The sequence below is a fragment of the Pan paniscus genome, chromosome 2 (assembly GCF_029289425.2).
Source record: "Pan paniscus chromosome 2, NHGRI_mPanPan1-v2.0_pri, whole genome shotgun sequence".
NCBI lineage: Eukaryota > Metazoa > Chordata > Mammalia > Primates > Hominidae > Pan > Pan paniscus.
In genome coordinates, this window is record NC_085926.1 from 63918258 (window position 1) to 63944002 (window position 25745).

Below are 25745 nucleotides of genomic sequence, written 5' to 3' on the forward strand. Positions count from 1 at the left end.
GCCATCTTTGGCTCATGACCTGCCATTTTGCCACCTTTGATTTTTACCATGTAGTGGCACCATGTCTTACTAGAACAACACAGACAGCCTAACTTTGGGCTTTTTCCTTAAAATCAGTTAAAATCAGTTTCCACTTAAGTTTGTGTTTGAGAGAGATTTTCTCTGTGCAGAGGAATACTTTTTATTATGCTACACAAATCCTGGGGCAAGAGCAGGGGTGCTTGCTTAGAGATCAAAGGATCATTGAACCCCAAGAAGTATTGCACATTTTTATGTCTTTGTTCATTTATCGTATAGCTTTCATAAGAATCTCAAAGGGACTCATGACCCCAAAATGCTTTAAAGAATGCTGCTGTTACAAAAGTAGGGACCTCTACTTGCTGTTCCTTGTGGAGCTGCCTTTAAAACAAAAATAACTGGGCTAGTTGAAGTTTTCTAAACAAGGGGATGAAGAGTGGGACATGCTGGGAAGCCTAGGAGATGATGGGGTTGGGTAGGCACCCCCAGGAGTCTGTTCATGGCCTGTGCCACCAAAGATGTAAAAGCCCACTGTGAATGCCAGAGTTTTCTCCTCCCCAGCATGGGCACTGCCTTGAGTGCGAACTGTCACACCTGTGTGTGCTAGCCCTTGACCTTGTTCCCTTCTCAGTTAAAAACCTGGAATACCTTCAAGGACACAAAAGCACTGGAATACCTTCAAGGACACAAAATCAGTAAATAAAACCAAAAGGCAAACATAAGAGCCTTTTCTCTAAGTTAGAAACCCAGGCCTGCAACTCTTCTAGCCAATTGGCTAGAAGTGAATCTTTGCACTGATTGTGCCCAGTAGTAGTGAAGGCATTTGAAAGCTAAGAACAAAATCTATAGCTGACTGTTCCTGGTGTCACTCAGTCAATGGAGACTTTAGTAGCGTGCAGCCTTTGGAATATTCTTGTTTAGAATCAATAGAGTGCAGTGTACAAACGCTTACTTACCATTTCATTATTTCCCCACCCCCTCTTTTTTGAAAGCCAAAGGCACGTCCCTGACAGCTGAAAATAGCACGGGGAGGAATAATGCGGACACTTTTGAGGACAAGTTACACCTCCACTCAGCACTCTGGACTCCACGATGCCTTTGAGTCTGTTTTCCCAACCTCCTGTGGGCCTCAAGGGTAGAAACCTGCCGGGCTGTTGTTTTAACGAGGATTTCCCTGAAGCTATGTCTCTAGCAGTGAGTACTCATAAAGGACACTGGATCAAGTTCAGCCACCGAATTGCTTTTATCAGTGTTAAAGTGGTCTGAACTGCTTGCTACCAATCTGTGAGAAGTTTTTGTTTTTGTTTTGTTTTTTAACTTGCAGTATATCACAGAGCCACTCTTCAAGTAGATTGGCTGGGCAAAAGAATGTTTTGGCAAGAGCGTTACTGTAGACCTTTCTCCCTCCTTCCTTTTACTACCATTTTTTTTTTTAACACTGTCATCTGTAGGTCACTCTCCAGCAGTTAGGCACCTTAACTGGAGACCAGAAACCTTCCAGAGAACAGAGGGCTGCATCCCGAGCAACCCTCTGAAGAAGGGAATTAGGCTTTAGATTTTGATAGCAATGTTCCAGGAATGAAATATAGATGTTAGCCCAAGGCACCATGACAAAATAGCCCAGCCTTTTGAGAGTAATTTGGGAAAAGAAGCTGTCAGAAGTTTCTAACTTACAAACTGGTTTGAAATTTTTGATGCCCAGACAGCAAGTATAAATCATTTTGGAGGCTTTTCATGATACAAAAGCAATTCTGTGTGATTTTTTTTTTAAGAAGAAAGAAAATGCAAGCTAGTTTTGAGAAAGGAAGGCCAAATTGGGTCGGGGGAGGGTGGGAGTGAGGAAGTTAAAATCACTATAGGGAGAAAAAACTTTTTTCAAGATTTCCAAAGAGATGAAGTTTTCTTAATCCTTTAAGTTTTCATAGTAAACAGTATGGCAGATTGGGTTGGTTGTCCTACCTGGTCTATTTTTAAAAGTCACCTTTTAAAGTGACATTATTAGATACACTTAAATGTTTCCAAGGCACTCTCTGCATTACCCTTGTTTTTCTCTTTGGATACTGTCCTGGGACTAAGTGTAGATTTCTGCTTCAAGCACTTCTGGCATTGTGTGTTTTTGTATGCACTCCCCTTCATGCCACTTCAGATGTTTATTTGGATGTGGTTGGGGACGAGAGCAGACACCAAGGAAAGGGAGTTGGAGAGAATGTAAGTCCTGACCTGAAGGTCTTTTGTGATGCGTGTATAGGATTGCCCTGACACACACCCTCCTTTCTTGGGATTATACCAGCCATCTTCCTGAGAGTTTTGGAGCTCTCTAGGATATTTTTTCTAGTACCCCACCCCCCACCCTTAAAGACCTTAATATGTTAAAACAGCATTGCTTGGAGAAGGTGTCATTGAATTCCGGGACGAGCCGGAGCCTTTAAATGGCTGCTTCCACCACTACAGGCTCCTGACATGAGTAACAGGCACTGTTGCTTAGAAGAACACACGAAGTTGCCGAACACAGGGTAAAATTTCCAAGGCGCTGATCGTTGCCCTGGCCAGGGCCTGATGAGAGCCAGTCAGTACATTCTTTTTTTCCTACAGTTCTTGGGTTTCAAACTTCAGTTTCAGGGAATTTCAAGTCAACAACAGGTAGAATGAATAAACTTGGTTACCAGCCTAATAATGTGAATTGCTACAGAATTATTCTTATTATGTAAGAAAACAAAAACTTTATGCAGATACTTTAGCTATAAATTGATGTAAAATACTGATTTTTTTAAAGGAAGGAGAGAACAGTATCTTGTTCAATTATTATGCAATCAATCAGTAAATGTTTTTAAAATGATACTACAGGAGAGCTTAGTGAGGAGAGGGCATGGATGGGCCAGTTTGGCATAGTTGGGAGAAATCAGTCTGGTTTCCATCCCAGTCGGGGAAGAGAGAGGTGAGAGGGAATCAGAACGTACCTAGTTGATTCCTTGGTGACAAGTGCAATGGGGTATGGGTAGAATTTATTTTCAGAGCCAAGAGGACTTGATGGTTATAAATAAAGTTGCCTTTAGCAATGGAATTTACAGATCGATCATGTTGTTCCGAAAGATGTGAATAGGATCCACAATAACAAGTTGATTCAGACTAATGTAGATATTTAGATTAGCAAGTATTGAACATTTGATTTCTTAGACTGAGGTTTTAATTGAATTTCATTATTTCTCCCGGTAATACACAGAGCATCGGGATTAGGAAATTAGCCATTTTGGATTCTGCCTGCCACAAACAGACCTATTCTAAACAGTGCTATTAAATTTTAGACTGTTGTTCAAATATTTTATTTTCTCCTACAACTACTTTTTATGATGATGAATAATTAAGACCATTTAAAACATGGGAGTACAAGTATTTTTTTGAATTAAATTAACTTGCAAAAACCAAATTTGCAGTGGTTGGGTTGTTTCTAGACAGACTTTGGTATCAATTTAAAACCAAGATAATTTTTATATTCTTTCCAGTAGAATTTCATGACAACTCCTGCAGTTTTCTTAACCTACAAAAAAAAAAAAAAAAGTGCTGCAATGATGAACAAAGAATTATACAAAACCTACTTTTGTATCTTTATTTTGGAATTTCTTGTTCTATTATAAATATGGAAGTATCCCTATTTCAGAAGACATATTTTGTTAAAAATGAATTGTACATATTTAAATATGTATTTTTGCACAGGTCTTTTTTTCTGATATCCTGTTTTGGTACAATTGAGATCATCTAGTATTTATTTATTAATTAATAAAAGTAAATACCTTTTTATAATTTGAAGTGGTTCACTGCCAAGCCAATAGTTCTAGAACCTGCCTCCTTTACAGTTTTAAGGGATGCCTCTGTTCTGTGAAAAGTCTTTGTCCCTTTTAGTGTCTCGGGAGTGGATTCATACAGATGAAGTGGGCATTGCTTCTTCCTGGTTGCCTGGTTTCCCGATAGACTACATGTAACTAAGTGACACACTGCTTTTCTTTTGTTAGTATTTTATGTGTGGGAGTATGTGATTGCGTGTGTGTGTGCCTGTGCGTGTGTGTATACTCTGAGCACATGTATGTTAGTATGTGATGTGGTTTAAAACTAATGGAAAAAACTGAAAGTGCCTGAAACTAGTTTTAAGCTTAGACAGAATCTCTTTAAAAAGACTTGAATGTTCAGTTGAACTTTTGGAGTTTGCTTTTTCCACCTAAATATTGTTTCTAAAATTTTAGGGGAGGAGTTGAAAACCACCAATGCTGGTAATTTTATAAGGTATTTTTAAATTAAGACCTCTTGGTTCATAGTAATTCAATTGGTGATGGATTGCCTGGTGGCACCAAGGGTTACAGATCTTTTTGTCAGCCAGCAACTTACACGATGTGTCCGTTTTGTTATTCACTCATGAAATACAATTTAAAATATTTAAAATATTTTGTATTCCAAAAATATAATACAAAGAAGTACCTCTGAGAACATTGAAAAAAATGTATAATTTGAAAAATGTAACTTATAAAGGCAGCTGTCTTCCTGCAAGAGTTCTGTTGCCAAGGAATTTCTTAATGTCGCTCATTCTGTCCAGGGGGTTTGGGGCGATTGGGCTTTGAAAAAATATTCTTAAAAGTTTGTTTAGCAGATAATAATCACTTTTACATTTTGTGCAAAACATTTTACATTTTCAGATAATTTAAATGAGCACTACTTACTGTCAGTGTGAATGTAGGGCCTTGAAAGCATTTTGCTTTTTTTTTTTTTTTTTTTTTTTGAGCTTGGTTATAAAAGCAATCTCCTGTGTTAAAAACGTGTGAATAGTTTGATAATTTGTACACATAATCAAGAGCATCTCAGCTGGACTTTGTGTTGGCTGCTGTATAGAACATGAACAAATGTCAAGGGATAGAAAATTACTTTGGATATTTAAAAGAGAAGAAATATATAGTCTATTTGTTTTGTAACAAGTTTCTGTAAATAAAATAATTTATACTATTTATAAGAAAAGGTTGTGCTTTGCTTTATAAGAAATTAGCTTGTGGAACAAACATGTTACTAAACGGGCAATAAAATTAGGACTTCTCAATAAATAAGGTTGGCTGCATGAAATATTGTACATGTTTCTGCCTCGTTGTGATACTAAACCCTTTCAGTCTACTCTGACTTTTCATCACTTTTGGCATGGAACACCCTTGTGAAGCCCCTTCAATTTAGCCTTCCTCTTATATAAGCTAAATACTTCTAAGGCCTGAGGATGTTTCCATCTGGGGGCACAAAGCTTTGCTTTGGATAAATTAGTAACTGTGTAAACAGTGAACATTACTGTATTCTGGCCTTGCATGTTTGTGAAAGAAACAAGAGGGAGTTGATGGATTGAGAAACACATTCTGTTTGTACTTAGGTGCAAATTTGATGACATGTAGTTTTGGTTTAAGATAAGCTTTTTATCCAGACCCGGTCTAATCTCTTCCTTTCTTTTACATACCTCCCTTACTGGCAATACAAGTGCATTTTAGTATTATTTGGAACACAGCATAATCATTTACCTCTAGAAATCCAGACATTTTTACTGTTTGCAAATAAACCATTCTGATAAATTATTTTTGTTGCTTAAAATAAGAGGAGGAACCGCTGTGTGTTAGCAAGAATGTCCATACCTGATATGAAAGAGTCATGTTGGCTTCAGTTCCTACTGCCCTGTGGACCTCCCATTCCCTCCTTACTTGAGTCAACCACCCACTCAGTACTTTCCACAAATCTAATAATGAGGTGCTCTCTGTAGGTAAATCCTTTCACTATGGCTTGTCCTCAAACCTCCCAAGAAAAGGTTCAACTGCTCAATCTCTTAACCTTTTTAATTCCATTCCCTTGCAGGTATCCCGGCCCTGCATAACAAGATGATCCCAACTCAAGGAAAGGGGTTTAGCAGTGTTGGATCTTGGCGTATGTGGGATTTAACCAGGCAGAAAGGCAGACGAGTAAGATTCTAGGCAGAGAGAGCAAATGCGTCGAGCATGGGTATGAACATGTGAGGGATAGAGAATAATTCTGCAGGAAGTTTGCTGGATGGAAGGGCCTTATAGGGTTAGAAAAGCTGGTGTCAGATTGTCAAGGACTTTGAATGTCATGGGGCTTCTCTTCCAGGAACACATGGGATCAGGCTTAGATTAACCCAAATGTAATTGTCAGAGCCCAGAGATATTTCATGGTCCAGTCCTGGCACTGTGCAGCTGCCAAAAGTCAAAGCCATTCAAATCTGTACTGAAAACTGTGGAAAAGCATAGGAGCACTTAAGTCTCTTTCCCCATGTCTTGCATTCTCACTCTCTTTTGCCTCAAAGATCTGTCTTTACCTGCCCCTGTCCCCAGTCCTAACGAAAAGCACTCCCCTAAATCAACTCTAAGTTCCTCTCCCTTCTCACTCCTTTCTTAGTCTCCTCTTTCTGTAAGAAGTTCTTGCTCCTGTTGTTAATGGAAGTTAATTAAAGTAGTATTTCACCTTGTAAGGCTGTAATTCTTGGCACTTGTTATCCTCATTTTCTGCATCCAAAGACCATGGACCAGAATATCTCTTAGGAGGTAAGGGAGAGTGAGGCTATCAGCCAAAGAAAAAGTCTCCAGGGGGAAGGGGAGAATCACTTATAATTTAATACTTTGTGAAAAAAACATCTCTGCCATCTATGGCCCTCCAATAACAATGGAAGACAGAATCAACAGGTGAGAACCTTGGGACAAAAATAAGTTACAAAGCTGTTGTAATCCAGGTAAGAGCTATTAAGTTTCCAAACGAAGGCTGACTGTGAGGATAAGTGATACTGATTTCAGAAATCTTTAAAAAATAGAACCAACAAGCCTTGAGGTTCTAACTCTGTTCAACATTAAAGGGAAGAGTGAGTCTAAGAAGACTTCAGGTTTCTAGCTTGGCCAAACCAATTGAGCTTTAAGTGAAATGTGCGATATGGTAACAGAGAAGGAAAAAGACATAACGATAGATTTGAGCTGCTGGTGGGAAATTCTGGTTTAGTGCCCAGCTGACTGTACAGGCTGGTTGGACTTTAGGAGGGAGGTTTGAGCTGGAAAATAAAGATGGAGAGTTGTCTTTCAGTTTTAGATCATCAATGAGGTCATAAGGGTAGATGGAGTTTACCTGGGAAAATTAAGTAGCTATTCGATTTGGCTTATTATTATGTTAAAATAATACTTCTCTAGTGAAGTACTTAATATGCCAGATACTGTGGCAAGCATTTTATATACATCCTCTCTTTTACTAAGCCCTCATAGGGCAGGTATTTTGATTCCCATCATACTGATTGGAACTCCTAAGAAGGTATCTTGCTTAAGGTCCCACAACGAATAGGTGGCAGATCCAGGGTAATTCAGGTCTGTCAGAACAGTGATTCTTAATTTTTTCCCTCCTCAGACTCCAGGAGTCACATGAAGTTATGCATCCTGTCTGACCAAGGCACAGGCACACCACATTTTTATATTCCGCTTCCAGGATATCACAAACCTGAAGCCCATCCTTCATGGCCCAGAGAGAAAACCCAGGACAAAACCTTGGAGAAGACTATTTTCATGAAGACAAATGGAGAAGAGCACTAGAGTAAAAAGAGAGGTAAGGGAAGGCATTGAGATGGTTTACAGGGTTAGATGTTTTGAGTCAATTCCATCATAATTACCAATGCTATCTACCTATTTAGTTAATGTTTTATTACCCTGCTGTTTTCTCCAGGATAATTGGAACAGCGTGTATTGGTTGGGTGGAAAAGATAGAACTTGAGCAGGGAGATTGCCAAAGAGTGAAGATGTGGCTGAGTGATTGATGATGGTCTGAACTGGGTATTCAGGGAAGAGAACTAGAAGCCAACCATGTAGAATCTATGCAGGTGCTCTTAAGACATTGGTTTGACTGGAATTACCTTCTTGTTAGGTCTTAGGAATCTCCTTCCAGGTAACTTTTTCTATGATTAGACAATTGATTTGTTCAGGGTCACAGAGCAAAGTCCACATTTAATTCCATATGGCCAATAAAAGTGAGGGGCTACAAGGTGAGATCCAGGGGCCAGTTATCAAAGTGATACAGCACTTTTAGGAATAGGACAGGGAATGGAGGAATTGGAATTCCAGTATTATTTTCAAAAGCAGAACTGGCCAGAGGAATTGGAATTCCAGTATTATTTTCAAAAGCAGAACTGGCCAGAGGTGCTTGTGATTCCTGGGTGGAAACCATGGCAGTGGACAGAAGCAGCATGGAGGAAAAGAGCACTGGAATTCAGGCTGAGGAACTGTGAAGCCAAGGGTGTTGTATAGGTTGTCCATTTCAAATTAGGGTTGCTTGGTTCTGGGATGATTTGCATGGAAGAGGGGAGAGTGACTTGGAGATGTGTGATTGAGGACAGTGAGCACAGTGAGTTGATGGTGTTGCTGGGTTATAAGCAGCTTCAAAGAGAAGGCATTTTGAATGAAGGTGGAAACATAATGGCCAGGAGAACAAGCAAAGGACTAGGAAACAGTGAACTTCATCTTGGCCTCAAGTTCCTGAGGTGCATATGAATAAACAGTCTCTAACCCAGAGGGTTTCAAGAAAAGCAGAGTCCTCAAAATCCAAAGGTAGAGTTTCCCCACATTGATATTATACTAATTACACGTATAACAGTACTTTGGAAAAGCACAGGTCTCTGGTCACCTCTAAAAGGCAAGGTTGGTAAGGAGGTCAGGGTGTCACCTGTTGGTAGTCTTAACTAAATGGTCTCTTCAAGGGATCTAAGGATGGAAAGGGGATATATAATGGTTGGATTAAAGGCTCATCATTGATTAGCAAATTGTCCCTTTTGTTTCTTAAACCCAATTTGTACAGGGAAAGTTATGCCACTGTAAGATATTTTTAAATGAAAAAAAAAAAAAAAAGGTTATACCCTTTGACCATGTATGTCAAGGTTAAAATGGCCTGGATCAGATTGCTACAAATTCCTGATAGCCTTTGTATTCCTTCAGAAACACAAGCATAATGCAAATCTGTGGCTCTACAGCTTTGAAACCAAAACTAGTGATTATCAGAGCTTTTCATGTTATCCAGATGGGGATTTTACCCCACTCCCCCATTGCCATTGTGGAGGCACAGGTTTGTTACCAGCAACTACAAGTTTATGTAGCATTGGGAAGGTCAGGGATTATCATAGTTCCCTCCACGCTTTTTCCCCCATAATCATGGGGGCAGATATTTCAACTGTCAGCTGTTCATCTTAAAAACATTAGGTTAACAGCAGCACCAAGGACTAATTCAGAATATGAAATTACAGAAATGATTTGCTAATGATTTAGTAGCCTTTTATCAGTTAATGTTTGGTCAGGTTATAAAAGACCAAATGTGTTCAGTCACAAAATCCTAAGTGTATTGAGTATTGCATGCTTAGTGATCAAGTTGTAGGCATCCTTCTAGCCATCTGGGGCAGGTAAAAGTTGGGTGCTTAACAAAAGTGGTTTTTACACTGTTTCTGTCCTAAGAGACACTGTTTTTTAATAGCTTAAAAATTGACCTAAAGCTGTTATTTCTAATACAGGAAATAGATTACCATAATTTGACATAGCTTTAAAATATTTCTCTTACTCGATAGATTTGCTATAAAATCAACTTTTACTGAGGTAAGAGAAACTGGCATTTCTGCTTTAAAAAATAATCACAAAAGATAGTTTATCCTGGCGATATCATTTCACACTAGGATAGTTAATTTTGACTGAAACCAGGGTTAAAAATAAGATTGTTTCCAACTTCAAAAGAAAACATTTACCAACATGAAAAAGGAACTATGTATAACTGTTTTAGCATCATTTCATAATCTTATTTTCATATTGTGAAGTAACCTTCTTGAATAAAAGCAGAAAATTAAGACTTTCAGAAAACAAGCTGTACCAGTTAAAGCTACTAGAGACAGGATAAAGGTTAAGAATTCTTTGGATAGTTTCTCCTAGCTCAAGCTTGTCCAACCCAGAGCCCACAACAGCTTTGAATGTGGCCCAACACACATTTGTAAGTTTTCTTAAAACATTATGAGGTGTTTTGTTTTGAGCTCATCAACTATCCTTAGCGTATTTTGTGTCACCCAAGACAATTCTTCCAGTGTGGCCCAGGGAAGCCAAAAGATTGGACACCCCTGTCTTAGTTGATTAACACAGGAGGCTGTTAACCATCAACCTCACATGCACAATATTGGGGGTAGTGCAGGGATAACAAGCTCAAATGCCAGCAGGGGCCAGGCAGACAGTGTATATGAACAGACTGGGTGGACTGGGGCACACTGGAAAACACGCTATGCTTGTCGCTCAGCTTATTGGAGCGTGAGTCCAGATTTAGCTTCACCTATCCTTTTTCCAGAGAAGCTAGATATGTGGTTTTTAAACTGTCAACTTTTACGTGGTAACTATAAATTTTTTTCTTGGAAAAGTATTTAGGGTGTGTCAATTGCCGCCTGTGGGTGACCAACTGCAACTTTGTAGCATTCAGAAGCCACCTTTGCATTCCTGACTAGCTTTGGTTTTCTGTAGAAAACCAAAAAGCTGAGGTTTTTTTCCTTTAAGAAATGTTTTCTAGATAAGCATTTTTAGAAATTCATAGGTGGATATTCTCAAATACATTAGGCATAGTCAGCATTTTAAAAGCCTCCCCTCCACCATACAGTGCCTACAGGAAACTCCTTTCAAAACAGAGATCTAGCCACATTGCTTTCCTTGGCATATAACCAATGGCTCTTCTTCCAGCGATGAGAGCTGCTGTCTTCACTTTTAAGATAATGCTTCTAATATTTTGCCATTAATTACCTTGTGATAGGGCTTTGATATCCCAACCTATTATTCATAGTCTACTGAAGAGTTTTTTTTATCATGAAGAAATGTTGAATTATATCAAATTATTTTCAATCAAATGAGATCATGTTAACAGGAATATGTTATTCCTGTTAGGAATTCCATATTAGGAATATGTTATTCCTAATATGTTAACAGGAATCATTCCCATCAGTAAGTGTTATTTAAAGCAAAAAAACTCAAAACTCTTCTTTCCTTCCCTTGCCTTTTACAGTAAAATGCCATTTCCCATTCTCTTCTGAACTCACCTCTACCAAAACTGCTCATTAAGGTCACTAGCTGTCTTTCACTTAAGCCAAAAAGCCTAGGATCTCCTCTGACAAATTTTCTCCCCCTCATCCTCCTCACCCCATTCTAATCTTTTAGCAAATCCAGCTGCCTGTACAATCCATGCCACCAAATGCCATAAGTGAGACTTAAAAGGTAAGCCAAATCCGCACTTAAAATTGCCAGTGACTTTCCTCGTCTTTCTTCCCTCCATATGTTCATGGCTCTCCCTCCTTTTCACTTAAATGTCACCTTACCATAGAAGCCTTCCACAACACCTCAGAAGACAGCCTATACCCTGTATCTCTATCTGGTTTTATACTTCTTATAGCACTTAATCCTATCTGACACACTGAATAAAACTGATAAAACTAATAAAGTAATAAACTGTTTCAAACAAACAGAGGAACAACTTTGTTTTCCTCACTGCTATTATTACTATGGTCCTACTTTTGGAAAAAAGAAAGATTCAGTTTGCTAATACTTACATATAAGGTTTTAGAAAACTGAGATCAGCCTTGGTAGATTCTGTAATCCAGGTTATGTCAGCTTCCTAAAAAAGGGTAACTTCCTGCCTTATATGGTTACTTGTTTCTGAGGGAAAGCTTATTACACATTTTATTTATCTTCTATCTTTTGTATACTAAAAGTGGGAGACACTGTTTAATTGTAGGCCACTACTCTTCTTTCTATGTATGTACGTACTCTTCTTTCTAAAATCGGGAAGCTTACAGGTAAGAGATTTAAAGGTAAGCGATAATGGGCTGTGTCACCATCCGTATTTTACTGATGAGGCAGTCAGGATCTGAACCTAGCTGAACCCAGCTGCAACCTTACCCTATAAACCAGATTTTCATTAATGAATAATTCAAGTGACATTATTTTAACATAAGTGGACCCGATTCTAGAAGGCCTATGTGTTTAAGAAAAAAATAAATGGAAAGAAACAACAATGCAGTATTTATTTTATACAGTTGACCTGGGCACATTGTGAAGTAAGCTATAAAAATCCAAATAATTATCTCTAAAGCAAATCCTTTGTTAGTTACATGGCTTTACATATTAATTACTCTGGAAAGTTTTTGAACTCTGTTTAGTAGCAGATCTCCTTTCTTGATAGTTTCTTGGTACTGCCAGTTCTTGCTATCAGGTCTATAAATAAATTCAAGAAAAAATGAATTATTTACCAGTCACATTATTCCATGACAATAGTTGACCTACTTTTAAAATTTAGGAATGCCCCTTATTCTGAGAAATGAGAGTACCTGTTGGTTTCTACTATTTCATTCACTTTATCTATTTTGCAGTGTAGTCTCCCGGCAGCAATAAACCTGGACAGTTCCCTAATTTAGAGAAAAAAAATAACAGAATTAGCTTTATAGCAAATTCTTAGAAAAATGCAAACTGCATTAAAATACTGTCTGTCTTAAATTTGTAACATTCAGCTTCCCTTCAAGCTTGTTAGCTTCCCTTCAAGCTTGTTATTGCGCATGCAGTAGTTGACGTTGTCCCTGGTGTACTGCAGGCTTTACTGCAGGCTTTAAGTCATCATCTACTAGAATAAACATGATCCTAGAAGTTCATATTCAGATAGATAGAAAGTAGATCAAACAATGAAACCATATGTACTCAGAGAAAAACTGTAGGTTAGGAAAAATTAGGGACCAAAACTGATAAAAACAGTAAACTGTTTCAAACAAAAGACCTAAAACAAAATTATGGAACACAGCCCATCAGTAAACATGTCAACAGCAATAGTATTTACTAAAACAACGACCCTTTCCCTCTCTAACATATCTTAGTCTAAACAAGTGGAAGGGAAGGGGAGAAATGATGTAGAATTATTGCTTTGCCCATTTTAAAAAAGGGGATTTCATCTAAAATGTAACTAACTTTTTAAGGGAGAAAAAAAGAATAAAGAATCCATGACAACCCAGATTTAAAATTCTTAGGTATCACAGAAATTTAAAACAAGGCCTTTTTAGGTAACAACAACTAGAGCTCAATGGTACAACCTTTGCCTCTCAAGCTGGTCTTAGAACATGAAGGGAAAAAAAAAAAACTGAACAAATACTACCTGAATTCAACTACTACCTGAAAGGTACCAGCTGCCTTGCATTCACTTGTCATCAAGCTGACTTAAGGAATACTGCGGTGTGTGCCCCTAACTAATGAAGGCTTTAATGAAGGCTTTATCGCCACATTACAGTTAGGATACTGAAGAGACACAACCTGACCAAGGCCACAGAGCTGGAAAAAGAAGCAAAGCCAAGCCGTTTTTCTCATGCACTGCTCACAGCAAGCCACTCCTTCCACTGACTCATGAAAAACACACTCATAATGCCCAGCCCGCACCCTAATGAACAACCCTCTTAAGAGTGGTCATCAGACTTCAATTTCACAGACTAGAATTCAGAAATGGAACAAAACCTTGGGATACCAGCCTTCCATTTTGGTAGGGATCATTTAAAAAATGTGTTGGTGTCTGAAACTTATTTTGAAGTGGTTAAAAAACATAAAATGTATAGACTGTAACAAGCAAATATGTTAAAATGTACAATTCTTTACAATTTTATGGATGTTCGAAATTTAAAAAATACTAAAAAGAGAATGGTCTTATTTAAAAGAAATGCATCTTCATTTAAAGTTTCCACTGCAGACCATTGAAAACACCATCATCAACATTTAAAAACACCTACATGTGGGAGCCACTGATCTAGATGCCATCTGGACATCCCATATTGAGTATGTCTCCTACCCAACTCTACTCTCACCACCCTCGTCCACGCCACGGTAACATCTCCTCTAAGAGCTACTAAACAGCACAACTGGTCTCTCTGCCACCTTACTCTATTTCTTATATAAAGACACTGCATAGGACCATCTAACTTGGGCTCAAAATCTTCCAATGGCTCCCTATCAAACTTAACTTAAAACTCAAGCTCCATTCCATGACCTACAAGGCCCTACACAAATCATCACCTACCTAACTCTCCATATATTATCCTCACAATCTCCTACCACTCCAACTATGCTGGAGCCACACTGACATTTTCTGTTCCTACAACATCCAAGCTTATTCCTGGCTCAAAGCCTTAGCCTTTTCTATTCCCTTTTCTGCATGCAGAAGGACTCCATATGGCTGACTCCTCTCAATTCAAATCTCAGAGCAAACCTCACCTCCTTAAGCATGCCATATGTAAGGATAGCATTTTCTCATCTCCATAGGTTCATTTCTATGTGAAATTACGTTTTATATTTATTTGCTTCCTTGCCATCTCTTCCCTACTACTACAATGAAAGTGTGAAAAGGGAGCTGTAAAACAATACCAAACAAATAGTAATGAATGGCTCATTAAGTATTTGTTTAATCACTGATGCAAGTACTAAAAGTCCCACATTTAACAACCAATCTGACCAGAATTGCAGCAGCAACCTAAAAACTGGAAGGAATTATCAGAGGGAATATGACCAACTGTAAATATCAGATCTAAGAGTCATTACCGTAGCTGCAGTGTGGTCTACGAAGAAGTAACAGAAGACAACTTTTGATAACAACTGGTCTAATGACCTTTAACAAATCACTTAGCCTCACTACAACTCATTTTCCCATCTGTTAATGCAAGGGGCAGACATGACATGAGGAAGGCAGAGGCAACAGGATATGAATGTTTGTTTTGATAATACTGAAGAAAAAAACCTCTCCCCTCCCCGTTAAGATTGAGGGAACCAATGTAAACAAGTAAAAAATTGTACAAGTTCACATATTTTAAAAGGCAACTTTAAAACTTCAATTAACATGGCATTATTCAAACTTACTGATCAATGAATTCCACACCAACACCAAACGCTTCTGCCATATAGCCAAGGGTTAATGACCTATATGATTCCAGCAGCTGACTGTATGCATGAATTCTCATTTCTCTTACATAGTATCGATAATGAGGGGCAAAAAGCCAGTCCTTTTTCATTTCCTGTTCCACAACCGCTGCAATGAATAAAATGACAAATTATAATAGACTCTCCGTTTCAGATAAAAAGATTAAAAACTAAAGCAACACTAGTTGAGTCCAACAGATAGATGAACAAGTATCAAATTTCTCACTGCCCTTCCACATCATGTCATCAACAATGGCAGCAACAGCAGTGATAAAGGAGGGGCCAGGTATGCAAACATCGTCTTCAAGTAACAGGTGGCTATTTGACATCACTATCAGAGCTCAGCTTCTAAAGGAACTTGTTCATAGATGACAAAGTTCACGTACTAATATTTTAACCACAGAGAACTTCTTATGCCTTAAGTAAAATAAAGTAAAAATCCTTTTTTAAACAATTCTAACAGAGAAACAGCAGGTACAGTGAAAAACGATTTATACAGACCAGAAAAAAGGTATAAATCAGACATTTTCAAAAAGCAACAAAACTCAGAAGAAAGCAAAGACTGATGACTCCTATTTCCTGTTTATTTGTTCACGTAAATAGTCTACGTAAGAAAACACTATGAACAAGGTTTGAAGACAAATGATTGATAAACTAGAAAATTTATAACGATGAGTTAATGGCCTTAATCCAGAAGAGATCCCTAGAAGACAGTAAAATGTACGTAGAGTATTAATGAGCAATCCACACAAATATAAATTATTTTACTGAATAACTCCTGTATATCACTACTCTAGATAGTTATATGGCAGTGAACCAAAAGACAAGACCCTTGCTGCCACAAAAACTAAATTTTCAAAGGGCAGAGACAGATGAACAAATATACAAGATAAATCCTGTGAAGAAAATAAAAGTAACATGATAGAGTGACTAGGAAGCCCTCCACTGGATTGGGGTGGACAGGGAATACCTCTCTGAGGGTCTGGCTAAGCACAGAGCAATGTAAATGATACAAAAGTCTGAAGGCAGGAAAAGCATGGTTAAGCCCAGGAACAGAAAGGATGCCAGACTCAGAATGCAAGCAGGAAGACAGCAACAGGTATATAGAAGGTGAGCAAGAAAAGAGACTCTAGAGTATACTTATGTTTGTGGTTTCAACAAGATGGAAATCCCTGGAGAAGGAGAATATTTGTTTTTAGTGTTGGAGGTGAGGGTGGGATTCAAGCATACTTCGGCAGTGTTCAAGTGGATATGCCTATTAAACAGCCAAGTGAGGACACTAAGGAGGCATTAAGGCATGAGTCTGGTGCTCCAGTTTGGGGCTGGCGACATGAATTTGACAATCACTGCCATCCAAATGTATCTGATGGCACAAAATGAAGATAAGAAACAAGGGCAATAACCCAGTCTAAGGCAGTCAGACACTGAGAGGTCTAACAGTGGATGAGGAGGTAGGTCCAGAGAAAACAAGAGCACGTTACTGCAGAACCAAAAGAAAGCTGTGGTGAGAAGCAAAGGATGGTCAACATCAAGGCAGATAAAGATAAGCAAAGGAACACATGATTTAGCAACATGGAGATCAATGGCCACTAACCATGAGATGGTGCGTATTCTCACTAATAAGAGAAATGCATAAAACATCAATAAAATTATTTCTGTCCTCTCAGACTGGCAAAGAGTATGGAGAGGGTGGGACAGGTTCTCTCAAATGCTATATAGATTGAGAGAAGTATAAATTGTGTAAATGTAAACTGACATATCTCTGGAGGGCAACAGTGGTCAAGACACAATATATTTAACCTTTGGAAAGTTCAATTTTTTAGACTTCTTCCCCAAGGAAATAAGTGGGAAAGATAAATTATTGGAGTGTTCAAAACAGGGTTGCTTATAATAGGGCAAAACTGGAAACGACCTAGTTTTCTATCAGTAGAGGATAAATTATGGCATAGCCAATACATTGAAATACTAGGAAGTCCTTAAGAAAGGATAACCTGAAGCTCCTAGGAACACTACCTGTTCAATTTGCTGCTATTCTCAATGTTAGTACACGATAGCCACTCAAAAACACTTACTTACTGACTAAATGACCAACTATATGTATAGTGACATGAAAAGATATACACGTTACTTGTGAAGAGAAAAAAAGGTACTTACAAAACAGCATATAAAATACATCCACAATACACAAAAGTGTTACATGCTTTTATCTCTGGATAACAGTGCCCCTGAAGGACACACTGGAAAACCTGATTAACAGCAGTTGCCTCTAGAGAAAGGACACTGGTGATCAGATATTAAAGAAAGCCTTTTTCTTCTTTATATGATACTGTTTACAACTGTTCCATGTGTACATATAACTTTGGTTTTTAAATGTTTTTTCTTTTTTAAAGTGCATATAATAAACGAGTAAAAGGCCGGGCGCGGTGGCTCACGTCTATAATCCCGCACTTTGAGAGGCTGAGGTGGGCGGATCGTGAGGTCAGGAGATCGAGACGATCCTGGCTAACACAGTGAAACCCTGTCTCTACTAAAAATACAAAAAATTAGCCGGGCATGGTGGCGGGCGCCTGTAGTCCCAGCTGCTCAGGAGGCTGAGGCAGGAGAACGGCATGAACCCGGGAGGCGGAGCTTGCAATGAGCCAAGGTCATGTCACTGCACTCCAGCCTGGGCGACAGAGTGAGACTCTGTCTCAAATAAATAAATAAATAAATAAATAAATAAAAGGTCTACAAGGATATAAAACAAAATATTAAAATCACTGTCTCAGGAAAAATTTTATATGTGAGTGAATGTGTGTATGGATTTGGGGGTGAGGTGAGATACAAAACCTTTCACTTTCTCAATTTATTTTTGATTTCTAAATATAGTCAGGTACTACCTAGAAAAGGATACTACTTCCTTTTCCAATTGAATTATTTTAGAGCACATTAGTACCAAGTGCTGTCCTGCTGTCAGGGTCATGAAGATTAAAAAAAAAAGCATTAAGTTCTGCTCCCAGAAATTCTAGTTAGCAAAGGAGGCAAACTAGGAAATTATCACAAAACAGTGTGCTAAGTTTTAGCAATTGGGGCACATGGCCAGTAAGTACATGAAAAGATGCTCAATGAAACTAGTCATTAGAAACAAATCAAAATTACAATGAGATATCATTTCACACCCACAAAGATACCTATAATCAAAAAGACAGAAAATAATAAGTACTGGATGTGGGAACACTGGAACCCTCACACACTGCTGATGGGAATGTCAAATGGTGCGGGCGCCTGCTTTGGAAAACTGGCAGTTCCTCAAAAAGTTTATCACAGGGTTGCCATTAAGATGCAGCCATTCCACTCCATATGTCCACAGAAAAAGCTGTACACAAATCTTCATTATAGCATTATTGATAGTAGCCAAAAAGTGCAATCAACACAAAAATCTATGAACTAATGAATGGATAAAATGTAGTATATACATACAACAGACTATCATTTGGCTATAAAACAAAATGAAATTCTGATACATGCTACAACATGGATGAATGTGGGAACATTATAAAGTGAAAGAAGCCAGGCACAAAAAGCCACGTATTTTATGACTGCATTTAGATGATATGTCCAGAATAGGCAAATTCGTACAGACATAAAGTAGATCAGTGGTTGCCAGGGGCTGGGGGAAAGGAGTAATAGGGAGTGACTGCTAATGGGTGTTGGTTTCCTTTTGGGGTGATCAAGATGTTCTGGAATTATTAATATTTGCAAAACCTTGCCAATATATGAAAAAGCACTGAATTGTACACTTGAGGTAATTTTATGGTATGTAATTTATACCTCAATTTTTTTAAAGGAGGGGGCATACAATAACCCCAGGAATGCAGAGAAGTAAGAGATTTGTTCTGACTGAGAGAAGCAAGGAAGGGCTCCCTCAATTTTTTTAAAGGAGGGAGCATACAATAAGAATCCCAGGAATGCAGAGAAGTAAGATTTGTTCTGACTGAGGGAAGCAGGGAAGGGCTCCATATTTGAGTTGAGTGATGACCAGGAGACCTCAAGCATAAAAAAGGGAAAAGAGCAATTCTACAATATAACCTAATGTGCAAAAGCAACATAACTTTGTGTGTATGTATGAGAAGATAAGGCCAAGTGAGTTACTCATCATGCTCGGGAAACCTGTTCCTACATTACCTGAGGTAAATACTATGAATTCTCATAAAGCAGCCCAATTTATATGCATGGAGAAAGCATCCAAAAACACTGGGCCAAAACCCACTGCAAAAACATTAACAATCGTCATTTGGAACCGTCCATTCCCACTTTCCTCCAAAGCTATCTACTTAACCAAACACCTTCTGAAATTTGCAGCGTAAACAAAATATATCAATGTCAAATTTTAAGTTTTGGGAAAGACCCCTGGGTTAACTTGATGCAAGCTGATTCTTCTATCATCTTAATAGTTTGTGGTCATTATTAGGAAACCAAATAGCCAGGAAAGAATGGGGACAAGAGGGAAAAACAAGCAAATGTGTGTAGGCAGGATCACTACAAACTAGCTTTGAAGGAATACAATTACGTTCAAGAGATTATTTTCTTAACCCATAGCCCTTGAAAATGATTTGCAAATCAGCACAGAGATTTAGCTATTTAGCTATTGATACAGAATAGCCCATTGCTGAATTCAAGGTTCAATTAATCTCCACCCCAAATCACATTCAGAATTCCCTCACTTCTGTCCCCATGAAGCTCAATACTTAATAACCATTTGCTCACTTTTGCCTTATACCCCATTAAGACTCTTAACCAGGGGTCTGGCAAATACCCTCAGCAAAGGGCCAGAGAGTAAGTACTTTTAGGCTTTGCAAGCTACATAGCTCTCCGTCACATCCTCCTTTTTTAAACAACACTTTTAAAATGTAAAAATCATTCTTACCTCCTGGGCCATACAGCAGGCCACAATCTGATGACCCTTCTTCTAAACAAAACTGGGCACATTAGGAATACTGATCAAAGACATGCAGCTACCTACACACTACATTTCTCAGATAGGTGAAAAATCGTCTTAGGTTATTTGCACATAGGATCAGGAGTAAGATGAAGATAGATAATCAAAAATATCAACCCTATCCTTACCTAATGATTGGAAGAAAACAGAGTAACGGCATTCATAGAGTGAAAACAGATACTGCCGAACTGCTGGAAGACTGTGCAACACTTCAAGAATCTCTGCTCCTTTAATGACCTAGGTATTTTAAAAAACATATATACAAAAAAAATGTACATTTTAATGATTTGTGTATTTAAACAAAAAAAACAAGTCTTTAAATTTGAGTATTAAAGTTTGGTCATTACCTTTTCCCTGAGATCTGGTCTTTCTAAGGCAATCATACTGACATAGACAGTATAAGTCACAAATGTTTTATAATCCATGAGTTCATAGGATGTAAATGTTGAAACAGTGTCAAGGAAGAGTTCAGCTGCCTGTTTGAAATCACGAATAGCCACACAATAAAGACCCTGATACACTTTTAGGCGGTTTCTCCTGTCCCAGTCTCCTCCTTCTTCTATTAAGCTATGAAATAAAAACAGTAAGATCATAGTCTGGAAACAGACAAGGCCACGTTTTAAAAACTTTTCCGTTATTTGAAATGAGAAAACAACTTTTAACAACTTGAACCGAAAGGAGATATTTAAATTATTTTACTAAATAAGTACATCAATTATTTGACCAAACTTACTAGCTGTAAACAAAACAGGCAGTTTCTTATATCAGCTTCTCATTTGTAGCATCATAATTTAGAGAAAATATAATCCCACCCTTAGAAAGTACCTTTTGGCCTTTTCTGTGTTTCGTGTGATGAGATCATTATCCATATAAAATAAGCCAATCCTAAGGAGATAGAATACAATATCCAATCGGTGACCCAGGGCCACAGTTTTGTCATATGTCTTGCGAAAGGCTGTCAGAGCTCCCTCCTGTCAAGAAAGCCAAGGCAATAGGTGAGAAAAGGCTACAAGTTTCCAAAAAAAGCTATCAGCTGTCTGGGATTTTCTTCAAAGGTTGAGGGAAGAGGTAGGAGTAGAGGTACAACAAGATGGCCATTAACTGTTAATTGTTGAAGCTGGGTGATAAGTACACAAGGGTTTATTATTCTACTTTCTCTACCTGTATAAAGTTTAAAAAATACATAAGAAATGTCCAAGCATATACTTAGATTCAGGAAAACAATTTAAGAAAAATATATTCACAATTGTTAAGTATTTTTCTCTGTTCTATATATTCAATGTTTTCTCTCTTTAATAATCACAATACACTATATCAAAATAACATTATCTGAAGGGTTTTGGAAATTGTATCTTAGTCGCTATTAGAATATGACTAAATTTGTAAATATATAATTTTCTCTCAAAGCACTGTGGAATGTTTCCTTTGCTTTGAATATGAATAAAATAATTTGTTCACACTTGGTAGTTTTCACTATGTGTCTGCCTGGTTTGTTTTATGTAATTATTAGTTATATTTCACAAATTTATAAGGGACTGGGAATACAGCAATGGATACACCTAGCATTAAGATCTTGGTTTTTAAATACTATCCCCCACTAAAAGGAACCAGGGATCCTAGGAGAAATAGATAATTCTACGTTTATTAGAGTGAAAATAACAGGTGAACCTGTGACATTTTGTTTTATCAGAAAATAAGACTAATGAGATATGTCAAAAGGACAAAGTGTCTTGACGGAGCCTCTGCTAACAAATTTGCAACAAACTTAGCACCATAAAGAATAAAGACTCTCATCAGTGGTAACAGTGAATAATAAAAGCCCACTAAGTCCATTAAGTATTTAGTAATACTAAATAAAATAAAATATAAAAAACGAGAGTAAATAGGAGGGGAAAAGTTGTTCGTTTTGGAAGAGTATTTAATAAATACAGAGGAAATATAATACTAGAACATTTTACAACTTCCTGATACTGATTCAAGCATGTCCTTGTTGAAATTCTTCAAAACCTGAATCAAAAGTTTCAAGTTTCTCATTCATATGTAATATATTAGTCTTTAAACCAAGCCACAAACATACAGCTTAAAAGTAAATGGAAACCACTAGCTAATTCTAAACTTTTCTGTATTTTCCAAATTTTTACAATGACCACGTCTTAAGTTTACAACCAGAAAAGAGAAAAAAACCTCGTTTTAGATATACATTGCAAAACAACATTTAGGCACTTACTATGTGCTAGGTACCAGTCTAAGCTTTTTCCTATCCTTAATCCGCATTAAGTAAAAACTATCAGTACTCCTGTTTTACATATGAGGAAACCGAGGGTTTCATAAATCATAATTACCGAGGTTGAAAACAGAACCCAGGCAATCTGATTCAAGAGCTCATGTTATTTTTATTTTTTATATTGGCACCATGTCATTCTATACCTAAATACTTCCAGGCAAATAATTTAAAATTAAAAACATTCAAAGCCCATTTTCTTAACCACTATTACACAGTTACTCAATTAAATTTCAAAGATCCAGTAATGGTGAGTACCCCTCTGGTGCCCTGATGGTGGAGTAGGCTGGCTGCTATGCAGAACAACTGGCCACACATATTGAAAAAAAAGAAGAAAAAAAAAACTGTTCATTGTCCCAGCGATTTTGTTTCATATACTATACCCTAGAGAAACACTAGCATATATACACAGAGACATACATAAGCATATTTTTACAGCAGCAGTTTGCTAAAGCAAAAACAGATGAAAACAACACATATGTCCAACAACAGCTGAACAGGCAAATAAACTATGCCAGAGCTAGCTCTACAGTGGAACATTAGGCAGTTAACCAGGATGAGCCAGATTTATGTATGTTGGCATGGAAAAGACCTCTTAAATATAATGCTGAATGAAAAGGGCAAACAGGACTACACTAATACACTATGATCCTATGTACTTAAAAAAAAAATTCTGTAGAATTAAAAATTTCTGCAAGTAATAACTTTTTTAAAAATTGGTTCTTTTATTGAGCATTTATATTCTTTTACATATAAAATTTTACATAAAAAAGATTTTATGACCGGGTGCAGTGGCTCACGCCTATAATCCCAGCACTTTCGGAGGCCGAGACAGGTGGATCACCTGAGGTCAGGAGTTCGAGACTAGCCTGGCCAACATGTTGAAATCCAGTCTCTACTAATAATACAAAAAAATTAGCTGGGTGTGGTGGCGCACGCCTGTAATCTCAACTACTCGGGAGGCTGAGGGAGGAGAATCGATTGAACCCAGCAGGTGGAGGTTGCAGTGAGCCAAGATCACTCCATTGTACTCCAGCCTGGGTGGCAAGAGTGAAACTCCGTCTCAAAAAAAAAAAAATTACCAAAAAGTTTGCATAAATGCACAATAAAAGAACTGAAAAGCTTATCCCTGGGCAGGTACAGAGTAAAGAAAGATCAACAGAACTTCAGCATTTACTATACTGTTTCTTAGTTTCTGCTAAGTATTACTCGTGTAAAGTACTAAAGACACCAGAACCAGTGCTTCCCAACCAAGTGAGAAAACTGCTGAAAATGATCCCAATTTTGTAAAAGCAGTAAATAAAATTCTCTAGATGTACACTTACGTTTTTATCGGCATGGGGTGAAATGGGGAAGAATACAGCCCTAGCTGCTGTTTGGGGAAATGACAAGTCATTTCATGGAGACGACTTTTTCATCTTTACATTGATTCACTAGTACAAGCAAACATGATTACCTTTATACTTTTTCTAAAACGAAGTTAATTTTTTTAATGAGAAACGATTATCTGGAATAGTCTCCAATTTTAGCCTATACTAACTACAGAGAGGGAAAACCATCTCTACTCACTTTGTCACCTATCCGGCAGAGGTACTCGGCCTTTGCCATCATTGCATCGCGAATTTCGCTCTCTCCTAGATTCTTCTCTGCATCTTCCAGCTCCTCATCCAAACGCTTCAACTCGTCTTCATTTGCCTTCTTCATTTTATTGAGTAGGTCCACGTCTATCTGCCAGTCGAGGGATTTGCACAAGGCTTCATAGTAAGGAGCCATGTCTAACATGCAAAAAGAGGGATGTGTGAGTGGGGACACTTGTGCCCTCAAGTCAAAGTCTGCCCACGTATTTCACCCCCCGCCCCGCCACAAGTCATCCACCAGTCTCTTCCCCACTAACAGGAAGGCATGCGATGGCGCTTAATAATCGGCTTGGCAAAACATAAACGTATGCTGGTGGGAGGTTTGTGTGACGGCCAATCCTGGCAATGTCAACCTCTACTAGGGCTAGAGAGAGGGCAATCCTCGGTTTGCTCTTGCCGGATTCTGTTCCAAAAGTCTTCAAACAGGGAAAGACTTTTTATACACACATACTCACATACATATGTTCAAACATTCACATTCACTACAGAAGGGCCAGAAAGAACCGAACCCAAATTTCCCTTCCACAGGCAAGCTGAACTCTCCTACAGGAATACCCCGCGCCCGGGAGCAGTCCCCAGTGACAGTAAGTCACGGGGCCTTTACTCCGTGCCTAGCACACGGGTAAATATTAATGCCTCACGATTCTCCTCCAAGCTGCCCTTACAGGGGAAGGCGGCACAGAGAGATGCAGACCCCGCTGAGGCAAGTCGAGGTCCCCCCCGGGTATCCCCAAACCAAAGCAAAACCCTAAGGGCCGGAGAAGCCAGGCCTGGTCTCTGAGACCCCGTCAGAGGGGTCTGGAGCTCCATCAAAAAAAGTCCCCGCAGGCTCCAGAACACGGGGACGGCCCAGGCCTAGGCCGCTGACTCGGCGCTCGTGCGGGCCTCACTGTTATCGCGGACGGCCGCCATCAGCTCGTCGCGCACGGCAGCGTCTCCGCGGTGCTCGGGCAGGCTGAGCAGGAAGCGCAGCTGCGCGATACGCAAGTCGGGGTTCTTGGGCAGACCCTCTTCCTCCAGGTTCTCCAGCGGCATCGCGGCGAAGGGGACAGCGGCTGACAGGAGACAACTTCGTTCCGACCGGCTGCGGCAGCGGAAGCGGGAGGAGTCGGCGAATACGCCCGGCCGCCTGCGGCCCGGCTTCCGGTCCCGTCTCCGCCGGCAGCGTCCTCTGCTGGACACCTCCGGGAACGTCTCACCCGGCCTGGGCGCCTGCGCCCCTGTGTGGTCACGGGGGCTTTTCCACCCTCAAGGCCCCCCGCGGAGTCCCAGAGTGGGTGCAGCCCAACTCAAAAGCCCAATTTCTTGAATCTCTTTCTCACTCCCTTTTTAGCTATTTTACTTTCCGTTTGTAACTGATGGGAGCTTAAAATTTTTTGAAAACTGAAAATGTAATAACAGCATTAATAAAAACAATCACCATAGTTTGTCGAGTCGTTACTCTCATTCATCTTATTAAAATCATCTTCATGCTGCGAGGTAGTACTATTAGCCTATTTAGTAGGTAAGACAAATGAGGCACAAAGAGGTTAGAGAAACAGACCAACCAAGGTCATGTAACAGCCATGTCGCAAGGCCTAAATGAAAACCCCTATCTAGAACTCTAAAATCCACATTCTTTCTGCGGTTTTAAGAAGAAAAAAAAACTGCACCCAGGATTCTACGTCATAGTACAACAGCATCGTCGTTTTGTTTACACATAAATTAAATCATTACATGCCTGCATTTTCAGCTTCCTTTCGTTCACATTGCTACAGATCTTCAGAGGTGGTAATGTTTACATTAAATTCCTTTTTTTTTTTGAAACGGAGTCTTGCTCTGTCACCCAGGCTGGA

General features: G+C 38.8%; 2 protein-coding genes across 8 annotated transcripts in view; one reads left to right on the top strand and one right to left on the bottom strand.

Annotated features, from left to right (window-relative positions):
* ATXN7 (ataxin 7) overlaps positions 1–3813 on the top strand; it is a 137482-nt gene extending 133669 nt beyond the window's left edge. For all 7 annotated transcript variants that reach the window (XM_034956827.3, XM_063602795.1, XM_063602797.1 and 4 more), the window contains one exon: positions 1011–3813. In XM_034956827.3, the coding sequence (XP_034812718.2) occupies positions 1011–1120 (110 nt within the window). In that variant the 3' untranslated portion in view covers positions 1121–3813. The remainder of the gene's footprint in view (positions 1–1010) is intronic.
* An 8261-nt stretch (positions 3814–12074) lies between these two features.
* On the bottom strand, positions 12075–25582 carry PSMD6 (proteasome 26S subunit, non-ATPase 6). Its single transcript, XM_003811600.5, has 8 exons — positions 24801–25582; positions 23843–24048; positions 20818–20963; positions 20340–20559; positions 20121–20229; positions 14955–15123; positions 12401–12478; positions 12075–12287 (listed from the first exon to the last, which is right to left on the bottom strand). Exons 1-8 carry the CDS (start codon positions 24943–24945, stop codon positions 12191–12193), a joined length of 1170 nt encoding a protein of 389 aa, XP_003811648.1. The 5' UTR covers positions 24946–25582; the 3' UTR covers positions 12075–12190.
* Between the last annotated feature and the right edge of the window lie 163 nt (positions 25583–25745).